Source organism: Myotis brandtii, unplaced genomic scaffold (genome assembly GCF_000412655.1).
Source record: "Myotis brandtii unplaced genomic scaffold, ASM41265v1 scaffold893, whole genome shotgun sequence".
NCBI classification, from domain to species: domain Eukaryota; kingdom Metazoa; phylum Chordata; class Mammalia; order Chiroptera; family Vespertilionidae; genus Myotis; species Myotis brandtii.
This window is the reverse complement of record NW_005371660.1, coordinates 154,710-168,563: the sequence shown is the minus strand read 5'-3', so window position 1 is coordinate 168,563 and position 13,854 is coordinate 154,710. Positions and strand designations below refer to the sequence as shown.

Genomic DNA, 13,854 nt, shown 5'->3' with positions numbered 1-13,854 from the left:
CAGCTGGAGCCCAGGAGCCCCAGGCCCAGGGAGGGAGTCCAGACGGAGGGCGGGCCGCAGGACTGGTCTGGGTAGAGCCCAGGGCCCTGACTCCTTCCTCCCCGCCCCAGACAGCCTCCGCCTCGCCTGCCCAAGGCCCTGGCACGTACCAGATTCCCTCTTGATGAGCCTTGCTGGTAGCCGGGGGGCCGCGGAGGCCCTCCGCTTGGCGCTCTGCTCGTTCCAGTACTCCCGCCAGTGCCGCAGCTGGGAGTGGATGAAGCGCCACATGAGCCAGGCCTGGGCAGCACACACCAGCAGCAGCACGCAGAGCCTGCAGAGGGGCAGAGCAGGGCTCAGGGGCTGGGCCCACAGCCCAGGGCAGGGACTCCCGAGGTCTGGAACCCTGCCGATCCCGTGGCCCATCGATTGCCTCAGCCTGTCAGGCCCCCACCATCCGGAGGGCACAGGGCTCCTGCTCATCTCCGCTCTGGGACACTCAGGGGTGGTGATGGATGCACAGGGCTAGGGAGGCGGGGAAGGAGGCAGCGACAGACACACAATCACACTGTCCCCACACCTGGTGGGACCCTGTCCCTTCTGTACCCACAGCACAGAACACAGCTCATTCAGCTCCATATAAACTGGAAGGATTCAAATGAATTAGGATACAGCAGAAATAATTCGAGAGTGGCTTCTTATCTAGCATGAAACTTAAAAGCTGTGCAGTCCTAGATCAAGCACACACCCTCCCAGGCCCAGAGTCTCCCGGAAACAGTGGCCTCCTGGCTGCCATGGGAGGCCATTGCCAACCTGCTGAGAACTCGGCTGTAAAGAGTCCGAGTAGCTGTCGCGATCCCCGTGTGGCTGGGTGAGAAACCTCCTGAGCTCCATGAAGGGGAGGGGACTCCCCTGTGGACTGAGGCCCTGACAGTCTTTGTGGGCCAGGAAGTGAGGATGGCCTAATGTCCAGAGATTTCCATAAACATCAACACGCAGGGGACTCAGGGGTTTGCTGCCTCCTGACCCTCCGAGAAGTCGTGCCAAGTTCAGGAGGCTCCTGGCCGCTCTCACGGAGCCCTGATTTATCGTCATGCCCTATGCCCAACTCACCTGCAAAGTAAGGTATTGAAGTTCCCTTTCTCGGGGTCAAAAGCTTGGTTTTCCATGCGAGCAAGTCCAAAGCCGATGGCCAGCACGGCGAGAGTGAGGATGAAGAGGCGGGTGACCCCGAATACAGCAGCCCAGGCGTTAAACCTGCGCACAGAGGTGGGGAAGGGACAGTAGCCTTTAGGGCCATGAGGGCCCTTCACCCCCTGCTCCAGAAGGGACCCAAGCGGAAGAAGGTGCAAGGGTGGCGGAGGGATGAGGTATCTAGAATAAGATGCTCCGGGACGATAAAGCAGCTCAGGGTGCTGCCTGCAGCTCAGGGGGCAGTTGACACCCAGGGCAGGACCCTCCCGTGCCCCCTGACCCTCTGAGCAGGTTGGCCTCCCAGCCTCACCACTTACAGCTTCTCGTTGTTCTCATCGGCAAAGTAGAAGAGCCGGGCCATGTGGAAGAGGACCTCGGTGGAGTACTGCAGCAGCAGCAAGATCAGGCCCAGGCGGCTCAGGCTGGGGAGGGAGAGATGAGCCTTATAGTCCCCCCAAGATCCAGGGAGAGTGGAGGTGCGGCCGGCCCCGGCTCTGCTCCTCACTCCACCTCCCCTGGCTGGCCCACCTCATCCTGCAGGACTCAGCTCCGCTGTCACACCTGAAGAATTTTCCTAACACTGAACGCCTGGCCTTTCGCCTGTGCTGGGTGGGGCAGGCACCCCTACCTGCTCCCACAGTGACCCGGCTGAGGCTCTTCACAGGACTCGTCACCTTGGGCTCATCACCTGGCCAGGGACTACACACACACAAGGTGCTCAGAACAAGATGCTGAGCTTTGCAAGGAGAACCAGGGGTTCCTACTGTCTAATGTCTCATTATCTGTGTCTCCACAGATAACAGGTTCACAAAGAAGCAAAACTCAACCTAATGCAGAAACCTATGCTAGTGAACTGAACTCTTAAAACGCAGCACCACCGCCCAGCTGGTGTGGCTCAGTGGGTGAGCGCCGACCTGTGAACCAGGTCACAGTTCCATTCCCGGTCAGGGCGCATGCCCAGGTTGCAGCCTCGATCCCCAGTGTGGGGCATGCAGGAAGCAGCCAATCATGATTCTCTTTCACCATTGATGTTTCTCTCTCTCTCCCTCTCCCTTCCTCTCTCTCTAAAAATCAATAAAAACATATTTTAAAAAAACCAAAAAAACCAACAGCACCACTGAGACACCCCTCTGCTAGATTCCAGGCATGACGTTGCTACCGACTTCCTTGGGCAGTTTGCTGCAGATGGTCAGCTGTCGTTCAAATGCAAGTGAAAGCTCAGCTCCTGCTGAACAGCAGGAAGCCATGAGATAATGTGGGAGCCCTCCCACAGGCGGCCATAAATAAGGATCCGGCCGATTCCACCCAACGAGACCAAAGTACAAAATCATCACGAAGGCCACTGGATCCTGAGGATGGTCAAGAGAATGACGTGAAAACGCCCCAGTGTCTTCATGTGGCTGGAAAGTCCAACACAATCCTGCCCGTGACCTCGGCTCAAACCTCACTTTCTGCACTGCAGCCACACTGGGCTTCACGCTCCCTCCCGCTGAGGGCTGTGCACCTGCTGTCCCCTCCGCCTGCACAGCTCTCCCCAGACCTCCACGTACCTGGCTCTGTCACGCCTGCCTCAACCTGAGCCCCCTGCTCGGAGGCTCTCCCTCCCCACACCCACGGTGCCCGGAGCACACGGGGCCGTTACATGGCGCTGCTTTATTTCCTCTAGCGCACGCACCACCATGGGAAGCCCTGTGGTTATTTCCTTGTTGATGGTCTGCCTCCTGCTAGAACGGACGCCCCAGGGGAGCAGGGGCTGTCTCCTTCATCCGATGCAACTCAGCTCCTGAGGCAGCACCGCCCACAGGAGGTCCGTGCTGAGTGAGTGAAGGCCTGCAAAAGCCAAGCTCTTTACCAAAACGAGACCCCACACCATCCAGCATCTCAAAGGTCTGTCTCCCTTGGGAAACCCTGCAGCTGAGGGCCACTCCTTTCCCTGGATTCACTTCAGAAAACTAGAACAAGGGCGGAGGGGGAAGGAGCTCACGCTCTCGAAATGAGCAGAGAGGTGGCTGCACCTTGAACTGGTGCCGGCTTCCCTGGGAACGGGGTGGGGGCGATTTTGAGGGATCTGCTGCTCCCTGTCCTCTCCGTCCGATTCTCATTCCAAAACAAGCATTCACAGGACAGGGTCAGACACCTGCCCTTGTCCTTCCCTGGGACACGTCAGATGCGGGGGAAAAACGGATCTTGGTGCACCTCCCATCTCTGGGAGGAAGAAGGGACCCGCTAGCAGTAGGAAGCGCTCCTAGGGGGTCCTGCCTGTCCCTGCTCACCCCGCCCTCCTCACACACTGCCGGGGTGACGGCACAGACTGGCTTCCTCAGACCCACTCTGCCCGTGACATGGGAGCATCCCACACAAGAGCAGAGCCGGGCCTGCAACACGGCCTCGCCCCTACAGACCCATCCAGGAATCCTCACTGCCCGAGGCCCCGAGACAGGACAGAGCTGACAGCCGCCTTCCTCTGACTGCTCCCTCGAGTCCACCCTTCTCAGAGGACGCACGGAGGGCCCAGCAGATGCTGGGCCCCAGGACCCCCAGGTCGCTTAGCAGGAAGTTCGCAGAATGCCGGCCTAGCAAAGCCCAGGCTGCTCCCTGGCCTGTGTGGACTACGTTCAAGAAAAACCCAAGTTAGCAATGGCATATCCAGTCCCTCAATACGAATCTTCTCATGAGAGACTCCAGACCAAACACTGCAGCAACTCTCTCGGCCTCTGAACAACCAGCAGCGGCCACTCTACATTCTGACAAATCAAAGGGAAGGGGTTTCTGCGCTGTGAGCTCTGGCAGCTTCTGCCACTGGACACACGAGGCAGGGCCCCGCCTCAGCTGCCTCCCACCTGCAGAGCCACTGATCAGGTTCCCATATCCCTGGGAAGCCCTGCCTGGCTGTCCTGGTTGGGGTGGGGCGGCCACTCTCTGGGTTCTGGTGGCAGATGACACATGTCACAGTGCCTCTCATCCGAGACCGAGGATGCCCCACTGAAGACAAAGGAGCCTCCTGCCATCTATCTTTGTATTTCCAGGCCTTAGCCCAGGGCTCAGCACACAGAAGGCGTCTAATAAATGCCTGCTCATTGAATCAGTGTGTGGAGAGACATGCGAACATGAGGGCATGCGGGGCAAGGAGATGTGGCGGCCGGGTCTCACTCACTTGAGGAGGTACGCGCCGGCTATGTGGAGCAGGTACAGGCAGATATACTGGAGCTGGCGGGGAATTTCCTCCTGCAAACAAGACAGGCGGACAGTGAGTGTGCTGGCCCTCCAACCGCAGAGGCAGGAATACAGAGGGGAGGGGAGAGGGCGGGCCCCAGGGCTGGGCTGCTTTAACACCGGCAGCTGCAAAGTCTGAGGGCCAGGCAGAGCTTCAGGTTCACTGTCAGAGGGCAGGGCTGGGTTGAGAGAGAAGGGACAGGGACTAAGGAACAGGGGTTTTGGAAATGATTCAGAGGGATGCTATGTAAAAAGAAAGAAAAAAAAAAGACTGTGGGAAAGGCATAAACCTCTCCAGCCGCCATCCAGAGATGACAGTTAGATCCCCCCCTACCCCCCCCGCCAGCCACACATGTAAGCGTGGGAGGCAGGCATGAGACGTGCTGGGGGCCTCCTCTCAGGGAGGTCTGTCTTCCTGGGAACTTCAACAAGTGCTGACTCAGCATTTTACTCAACCCACCAACACTCCCATCCCCACCCAGCTCCGGCTTCTACAGGAAGGGACTGGGGTGGCTGGGTACAGCAGTGGGGAGGGGAGGCCACATGGCTTCAAGGGGGGAGTGAGGACTCACCTTCCGTACCTTCTGGAAGTACAGCTCAGGAAGTGCGTGCAGCCAGTAGGCCAGCTGGCACAGGTAGAAAAACTTCACCTGGAAGCTGGAGACAAGGGAGCGAGTCACAGGGAGGGATGGAGGAAAACGTCCCTGTGGCGCCCACCAAGCACAGGAGGGAAGGGCAAGGGCCAGGAGCGAGGGAGGGAAGGACATTTCTGTGGTCCACCCCCCCCTCCACCCCCAGCCCATAGTGTTCTGTCCAGCAGCCGAGCTGAGACTCCTCTGTGATGGGCCAGTGCAGGCGACACTTCACTGTGGGAGTCTCCAGGCCAGCAGACTGGGAGGAAGATGCACCCAGACCGGTGGCCCTCCACCAGACTGCGCCCTAACAGGCTGGGGTGACGGGTCCTCCTTCCAGCTGGCTCCGAGCTGTTCTGGACACATTCTGGGAGGACGGAGCCAGAGGACCGGCTGGTTCCTCCCCGGAGACCAAGTCATGAGAATACTCACGGGAGGTACACGTGTGGGTAGTCTTCCCAGAGGCTCCTCGGGTTTGTTAAATATCCTTCCTGTGGTAGGCGAGAAGAGACGGAATTTAGAGGTAAAGGTATGACCCTCTGGGGCCCTGGGCAGACCCAGGGGTCAGGGACGCATCGAACACCCAGCTGCCAGAGAGAGGAAAGAACAGGAACCGTGAAATGAAGGGCCTTCCTGTGGGGTCCCGCTGGCACAGAGCAGGAGGAGCTCCGTGGGGCAGAGGCCTGCCCTGCAGGCGGCCTGACTCTCACTAGCTGCATTGGCCTCTGGGCAGGTCGGACCCTGAGCTTTAGCTGCCTCACCTGTAAAATGAGGATAAAAATACTGACCCTCCCGGAGTTACTGTTAGAAATCAATGGCCGGCGTACGATCACGTGGCAGTGCCTACTGCTGTGCCTGGCATGTGGCGCTCAGGAAATGCTCGTGGAATGAACAGCGGCGCGGTGAGGCTGGGGGCCAAGGTGTTCGTGTCCAGGTGGGAACAGAAGATGGCGTCTGGGAGGAGCCTGAGACCCGACACTAGGGTGTAAATTAGGACCGGAAAGGACTGTAGCCTCAGAGAGAGAGGAGACCAGAGACTGACACCAACACAGAGGAGGAGACCACGTCTGCCCACCTCGGGGGGAGGCTGAAAACAGAAATATTACCCCTTGACAATGCATAACTTGAGGTTTGCTTCCATAGGGGTTTGGCGTTCAAATCTATGCCACCTGTGTGGTCCGGAAACCCCCTGGCTAAGGAAGCAGCAACAATATTGTGGGCCAGAGATACCGTCGGGACATCCTCTCATCCTCGGACGTGCAGGACTCTCACACATAAACCCTGGCTAATGCGCTTATACTCCCAGGTTACAAAGCACAGGAGGAATCAATCCACCACGAGCAGGTTGGCTCGCCCTGCACGCGGAGGGCAGAGGGGCTGTTAGCATGACTTCCTCCCAGAAGCAGGGAAATGGAGGGCCAGGCAGGAAGGATCTCCTGAAACAAGATGCTTGCTCAGCAGCAGAAGGAAAACCTGAGCTGGGCCACCAACCTCCTGGTCGGAAAGCCTCAGGCCCAGCTGCTTCAGGAAGTCGGAGCATAAATGGAGCTGGAGGCTTTGAGGAGGAGGCTGAGAGCCTCAGGTGCTCCCCCTGGGGCGGAGGGCAGGGGTCAGCAGTGCTCTGGAGGAGGAGGAGGCAGCGTGCTGCAGCGAGAAGCACTCGAGGTTACTGTCTATGGCAGGAGTGGGGAACGTCCGGCCTGCGGGCCATATAAGGACCAAGAAATCATGTGGTCGGGCCCTGCCAAGGCAACCGCAGGCCTTGTGTGTGCCGCACAACAACTCGAAATTGAATACATCTGGGAGCTTTTTTCATAGCAACAAGAATTTATATTAAGTGAATTACATTAAGTGAATGATGTTATAAATATCCAAATGGCCCTTGACAGAAAAAAGGTTCCCCACCCCTGGTCTACTGGATACTTAGTTTATGCCCAAGTGAGGGCCGATCCACCCACCTCTGTGGCGCTAAATGCCCGGGAGTATTCCTCAGCCCCAGCCCCACAACCTGGGGCCTCAACAGCACAGGGACCTAACTGGCAAGTCCGATCAGGTGCACGCACCAGTGTAGCCATGGCAACGCAGATGTGAAGGAAAGGGTCTCACCCCAAACCCTCAGGGTTTCATTCTTAGCCTCTTCTCATGACCACGTCCTTTCCTCCTCAGTCACACAGACTGGGGCACGGAGGTGGGAGGTCCCGGGCATTTGGGGGTGGCAGGAACGCCTTCCGACACCCACACGGCTGCTATCCCCCTGCCGCTCACTCGCCTGCCTTCACCAGAACGTCGGGCCCACTCTCTCTACCTCATTCCACGGAAATCACGGAGGCGAGAAGGTTCCTCTCTAGAGGAAGCAGCCAAGGATTTAAGGAGGGAAATGAGGTGGGAGAGGAGTGTCTGCCCCAAAAAGACTGGCCAAGAGAGACAGCACTGGGAGAAATGAAAGCCCCGCTGGTCATGTGATTTTAGACAGGAACCCTCCTCGGCTTCGCCCCTTCACTTAGGAGACAAGGAGGTCAGCACTTTGAGGCCAACAAGCAAAGAAAAATGCTGCCTTGCTTGCAAACGGCCAGTCCCTGGGGCCTGTAGGAGGGGCCGGGGCAGGAGAGCAGAAGGAGCCCGGGACCAATGACTCACCACCTTGGGAACAGCCTTTTCCAGACCTCCGGCCAGGCAGCTGCCTGCAGGGGTGGAGGGGGGGCTGGGCTGGGGCACCCTCAGAGTTCAGGCATCCAAGTACGGAGAGCCCTGGGGCCGAGTGTGGCAGAGGAAGCACCTGCCACCCACCCCGAGCCCCGCCCTCCACAGACGAGGCAGAGGGTCTGGGGAGCTTCTGCAATCCTTCGTCCTCTTTCCTTGGGCCTGTGAGCTGAGGGAGCCTGAGCAAGCGGGGACAACTGCTCCCTTTCCCGCAGCCTCCTTTTCGGTGTGTGAACAAAAAGAACCACAGAAACAGCGGGATCCAGTGTAACACAGTCAGCTCCCTAGACGCAGAAATGCCTTGTAACATCTGTCCTCGGGAACAACCGCACACAAAAGCGCCACTCTCAGCGAATGCCAGCTCTGACCCAAGCCCAGCACTAAAGGTCTTCCCTCTCCCAGGTTCTCACTGAGCGCTGGACTTGAGGTTTACAAGGTGAAGTGAGGCATCCCGGAAGGCAGGCAGGGAGGCCAAATGCCCCGCCCCACCGCTTTCCTCGGGAGAGTGTGTGTGTGTGTGTGTGTGTGTGTGTGTGTGTGTTTTGCCCTGACCAATGAAGAGGAGTTCAAAGGTAAGTTAAAAGTAGGAGGTGAGATTCTTATAAGGTACAGTGGGGCCTTGACTTACGAGTTTAATTTGTTCCGAGACCGAGCTCATTAAGGAGCTCGTTAACTCAAATTACTCTGTCAACTCAATGCAAAAAATCGGCTGAGAGACAGCTAGTATATCAAAAAACTCGTTAGTCAGGACACTCGTAAGTCAAGGCCCCACTGTAGTTGGTTGGTCCAACCACGCTCCCATCACTCTGCCTGTATAAATGCAGAAAGAAACGGCTAAGTCAAACACCAAAATAAAACTGGTTCTTTCTGGAGGGAGGGATTTGGGGGTAAATTTTTGCTTTTATTTTTCATACTTTTATGTATTGTGTACTTTAAGAAAAAGAATCGTCTATGATGTTTATAAAAAGACCGAGCTCGTTAAGGAGCTCGTTAACTCAAATTACTCTATCAACTCAATGCAAAAAAATCGGCCAAGAGACAGCTGGTATCTCAAAAAACTCGTTAGTCGGGACACTCGTAAGTCAAGGCCCCACTGTAGTTGTTTGGTCCAGCCACGCTCCCATCACTCTGCCTGTACAAATGCAGAAAGAAACGCCAAAATAAAACTGGTTCTTTCTGGAGGGAGGGATTTGGGGGTAAATTTTTGCTTTTATTTTTCATACTTTTATGTATTGTGTACTTTAAGAAAAAGAATCGTCTATGATGTTTATAAAAATAATCCATTTAAAAACTGTTGGGGCAAAAATAAAAACCACTGAAGTTTGGAGCAAAAAGATGCATTTTGTACTTCATTCATTCTCATAACCAAGAGTTAGGGAGCAGCTCAAGGTCTAGGGGGAGAGACAGACAGCAGAGAATACACACATGAACAAGAAAAACACCCCGGCAACGGGCACAGTGCAGAAAATGCAAATGGGGGGTCTCTGAGGAGGTGCCATTAGGTGGAGACTTGAGAGCAGAAAGGAGCCAGCAGGGAGTGGCAGGGGATAGAGGAGCCAGGGAAGAGCATTGGGGCCTCTCACCAGTGAGATGAGAAGGGAAGGCCGGCAGGGCCCAGAGCACAGGAGTTGGGAAGAAAACGGTATCACTGCAAGTAGGACGGGACTTTTAAGCAGAAAAATGCATGATGTGCTTTGCATTCTGAAAACATCTGTCTGGCCCAGCAGAAAGGGGTGGGAGAGTACAGGCGTGGAAACAGCCTCCTTCTAGAAGGAGGACATGCAGTGATCCAGGCAAGAGGTGATGGTGGCTTGGACTACAGGTGCGTTCCCCAACCTTGGCATTGACATCTGGGACTGGGTCATTCGTCCTTGTGGGGCCTGTGCTGTGCGCGGTAGGATATTCAGCAGCATCCCTGGCCTGTACCCACGAGATGCCACGAGCACGTTGCCAACCGTGCCCTGGGGCAGAGTCTCCGCTGAAGAGAACGCTGGACAGGGAGGGTGTATGTGCGCGTGCGTGCGCGCAGGTGGAGGGCAGCTGACAGAACCTCAGTGTGCTCTGGGGGTGGGGTGGGGTGGGGACCTGCTGATGAACTCACTGTGGAGGGTGAAAGAAAGAGAAGAATCCAGAAAGAGTGTGTCAGTCATAACATAAAAATGTGATTTTTAAATGAAACTAGCTGTGTTCACTCCTTTTACAAAACTGCCCTCTCTTCTTCCTCAGCCATTCTCATTCCAGCGGGAACTGTCCTGTGAGAAAGGCAAGGTAGATAGGGCCAGGAGCTACGCGGTGTTAGGAGGTGGAGTCACTGGAGTCCAGGGTCCCCCAGGTCTCCATTTCCTGTCGAACATGTTGAGTGGGGAACCGGCTGTCACCGTAATAAAAGTCTGTTATGAGCTTTCCCCCTCAAAAGTGCTGTATTCTCCCAGACTAATTAGCATCATCATTTTCAAGCCCTTGAAGGCAGAGAGAAGCAGAGACAGAGCAGTCGCATTTCACACCCTAGAAGGGTGCTAAGTGACTTGGCTGTGGGCCTCCAATCTGGCCTCAATGTGTCACAGCTGTGCTGTGCGGAGTCGGGGGAGGCAGAAAGGGTAAGAGTGATTCACTTGGAGATGAGGCAATGCTGCTGCTGAAAGACCAGTTACACGTGGTCCCCGAGCTGTTCTGCCTCCAAGCAGCTCAGGGTCTCCCGAGGCAGGCATGAGCCAAACGCCAGGGGCGGGGAGGTCTGCAATCAGAAGCACCTAGACTTCCGGGGCCAGGATGTGTGCCGCACAACAACAGGGGGCGCTGCTCACATGGCTGCCTGGAAGTCCGCCCCTGGACAGAGCACAGGACAGCCCTGCTCAGGAGGACAGGAGTCTCAGGTCCGCATTTCACATTCCCTGTGTTCTGTTCAGGAGAACTGTTCTGTGATGGAATGACAATGGAAATGAAAGCAATGCACAGAAGACATGTCTACTTCATAGAGAAGATGACATGAGCGTTCCTCTCCGGAGCAGAGAGCTCCTCTGGGTGTGAGTGCTCATCACTGTCAGTGCAGGAAGAAGAGGAAGCAGGACGCAGCAAAGGAAATGTCTAAATGCCACGGGGCTGCTGGGTTTCTCACGGGACAATTTCAGCCCCTGAGAAATGGGCCAGGTTGCAGGCAGGTGGTGCTCCAGGCTAGGAAGTGTGTGTGTGTGTGTGTGGAGGGGGAGATGCTAATTAAACACCTCCTAGCAGGACAGCCTGGGTCTCATTACAGTGAACCCCAAAGGACTGTCCACATTCTTCTGTTGGAAGGAATGTGCTGTATCAAAGGTTGCTTGAAATAAGAGTCCTCTGGTTAGAAGGGGAGGTGGGTAACTGGTCCGCCAGGCACCTGTGGGAATGGCACTGACCCTCACAGGATGTGATGTGTGGACAGGGGGCTGCCGGACTTGCTTGCAGTTGGCCAATGCAGTAAAACGGAAAGCATGTTCGACTTAGAACCAGACCCAGAGTCCCAGCCCCATCCTGGATACTCCAGAAGCACGTGACCGTGGGCACACTTTGGAACCTGAGCTTGGGTTTCTGCAATCCTTACCATGGGCGGGCGCCCGAATGAACGTAAGTTTGTCTTGTGGGACAGTTTTGCAGGGCGCCCTGTAACATGACACAGGGCCATCCAGATATACAGTACCATTACTGTAACCTCACAGCAACTACAACAAGTGTTCACTTTGGACAAGATGACTCTCCAGCTGTAAAAATGGCATTTGTATCACTTTGCCCCTCTCTCACAGGACCGTGAGGATGGAAAAATGGCTTCAGTTCTAGGAATGGCCCCACGTTTTCCATGCAGCTCCTTACTCTTTTCCTTCCCCGAGGAGAAAAGCCGCGAGGACCACTCACCGTCACCACCACGTACAAGCACCAGATCACCGAGCTGAGATGAAAGACCACCAGCTGTCCAGATTCGTTGAACTTGCTGTGTTTGACCTTGGAGAGATGAAGCCTTTTGCTGATTTTCTAAAGAATAGAGAGAATTCCACATATTAATATACAAGTGTATTGGTAGTGAGGGGTTTCAAACTCCTGCTCCTTCCCACGAAAAAAAGGTTAAAGTTGGAAGCCAGCCATAATCCAAGTCGTTCAGTGTAGGCCTACTGTGTGCACAGAGTGCTATGTGAAGCGAGCATTTAGAGGAAGCAGCGAGATTAGTGTCCGCAGCCCAGATGTAAAGAAAACAACCCAACCAGACTGTATAGGACAGGCCACAGGGACGCTGTCCTGTCTTACTTCAGGCAGTTCTCTCCGCTTGTGACAATAAACATTGCTGTTTCGTGTGCTGGCTAAAGAAGCCTGTGAGAGGGACTGAGTGTGTGAGAGACGGCCAGTCAACAGGACCAACCGGGGCATGAAATTGAGGGTGAAGAGGTTCAGAGCTCCTCCCGGGTGACTCCTGCGACCCACGCATCTCCCCAGTTTCTGGTTTCGGAATCTAGACGCATCACTTACGTCTAAAATGTACTCCTGAACCACAGCGTGCAAGATGATGGTGATGAAGATGTAGAACAAGATGGTGACCAGGTCCTTGGGCCCGTAGTGGTAGTGCACGGTCTCGCTGTCTGCGGAGGTAAGAAGAGCCCCGTCAGCATCCCTGGGTGAGGAAGCAAGCGCTCTGGGACCCAAAACTGGAAGGAGATCTGGATGTGCCATCAGTGCTTTCCTTCTGAAGACAGAGCTTCTTCCCCAGAATCCTGCCTCTGGACTTGACCCCTGGAAAGTGCCCAAGGGGAGGGCTCAGGGGAACAAACACACGTCAACGTGTGATGGCTCCACCTCCTGAGTCTGGGCAGGAGACCGCAGTGTTCACAAGCCAGGGGTCGGAGATAGCCCGTCTCGATCACTCCCTGGCTGTGTGTCTGTGGAGAAGTGGCCACCCTCTCTGAGCTGCAGTGTCTTCCCCTGTGAACAGGACTGTAGTTATACTTCATCAAGGAGGCACAGCACAGGGGTTCAGAGTGTGGACTCAGAAGCCCGAGTTGGTATCACAGCTGCCATTTACTTCCTATGTGACTCTGGGGCACCTCTAACGTGTGGCCTTTCTGTGCCTCAGTTTCCTCATCTGTGAAATGAACGTAACAGCAGTTTCTGTATCGTAAGGTTATTGTGAGAATGAGATGACTTAGTCAATGCAAAATGCTTAGAATAGTACCTGCTACATATGTATTTGCTACTATTTGGGTTGTCGATGTTGGGAGAAGCACACTATTGTGAGAATAAAATGAGATAATTTGTAGGCAAGATGGTTATCACAATGCCTGTGAGCATGCAATAAATGGTTTATGAAAATATTTAATAGTAATCAACGAGAATCCCAGATATATTGAGTCTTCTGAAGCTCAGCTAGTACAGTCTCTTTCTCCGTGGACAGAGGACTTACACCCATGTCTGAGGAACGGGCGCAGGACTGCCAGAGTTTGTGAACTTGAGCCTGGATGGCTGCTGCTCGGTAACTGCCCTCCCACCAGCAGACACACTGGCCGCCCTTCCAGCTGTGCTGCATTCTCGCTGAGTCACACGCATGAGTCATCGCTCTGCTGGGATGCAGTCACCAGCAGGAAGGTGAGTTTCGGGGTGGCCTCAGACAAAGCAGAGCCCGTTAGGTCACGGAGAGTCGACCCAGCCTCCGACACCCTGGGCTGGGGGACTGTGACAGCGGGCGGGGGTGGGGCGATGGCAAGGACAGGGAGCACATGAACTCTGAAACCAGGCACACTTTCCTTTTTCCTCTCCCTGCTCCTTTCCACAGAGACCTACTCTGTGAGAGGCACTGGGCTAGCTGTTAAAATAGGGATAGAAGACTCTGTCCGGGCCTCGGGATGCACAGACCCGCAAGGAGACTGAAATAAATGTCCCCCTCCCTACGGACCGGCACTCGGTACCAAGAGGTAAACACAGAAACACAGGGAGAGGAGAAGCAAGATGGCGATGATATAGGCAGTCGCGTCCCAGGTCTTGTCCCGGAGCAAACGGAGTAAGCAGCTGAAACTAATAACACCCACCCCGAATTGGCGAAATTACTTAGCTGGTGAGACGGTTTGCAGCCGGGAAGGGCAGAGCTCCCCTGGAAAGGTAAAAAACCAGGGATCTGGGCAGGAAA

General features: G+C 55.3%; 1 protein-coding gene across 1 annotated transcript in view; it reads right to left on the bottom strand.

Moving 5' to 3' along the window:
- The window catches only part of TRAM2 (translocation associated membrane protein 2), a 47,042-nt gene that overhangs the window by 6,156 nt on the left and 27,032 nt on the right, over nt 1–13,854 (bottom strand). The window contains exons 3-10 of the mRNA XM_014532446.1: nt 12,207–12,316; nt 11,601–11,717; nt 5,451–5,509; nt 4,959–5,043; nt 4,328–4,398; nt 1,491–1,595; nt 1,093–1,236; nt 150–313 (exon numbers count right to left, since the gene is read on the bottom strand). Of these exons, the coding sequence (XP_014387932.1) occupies nt 150–313; nt 1,093–1,236; nt 1,491–1,595; nt 4,328–4,398; nt 4,959–5,043; nt 5,451–5,509; nt 11,601–11,717; nt 12,207–12,316 (855 nt within the window). The remainder of the gene's footprint in view (nt 1–149; nt 314–1,092; nt 1,237–1,490; nt 1,596–4,327; nt 4,399–4,958; nt 5,044–5,450; nt 5,510–11,600; nt 11,718–12,206; nt 12,317–13,854) is intronic.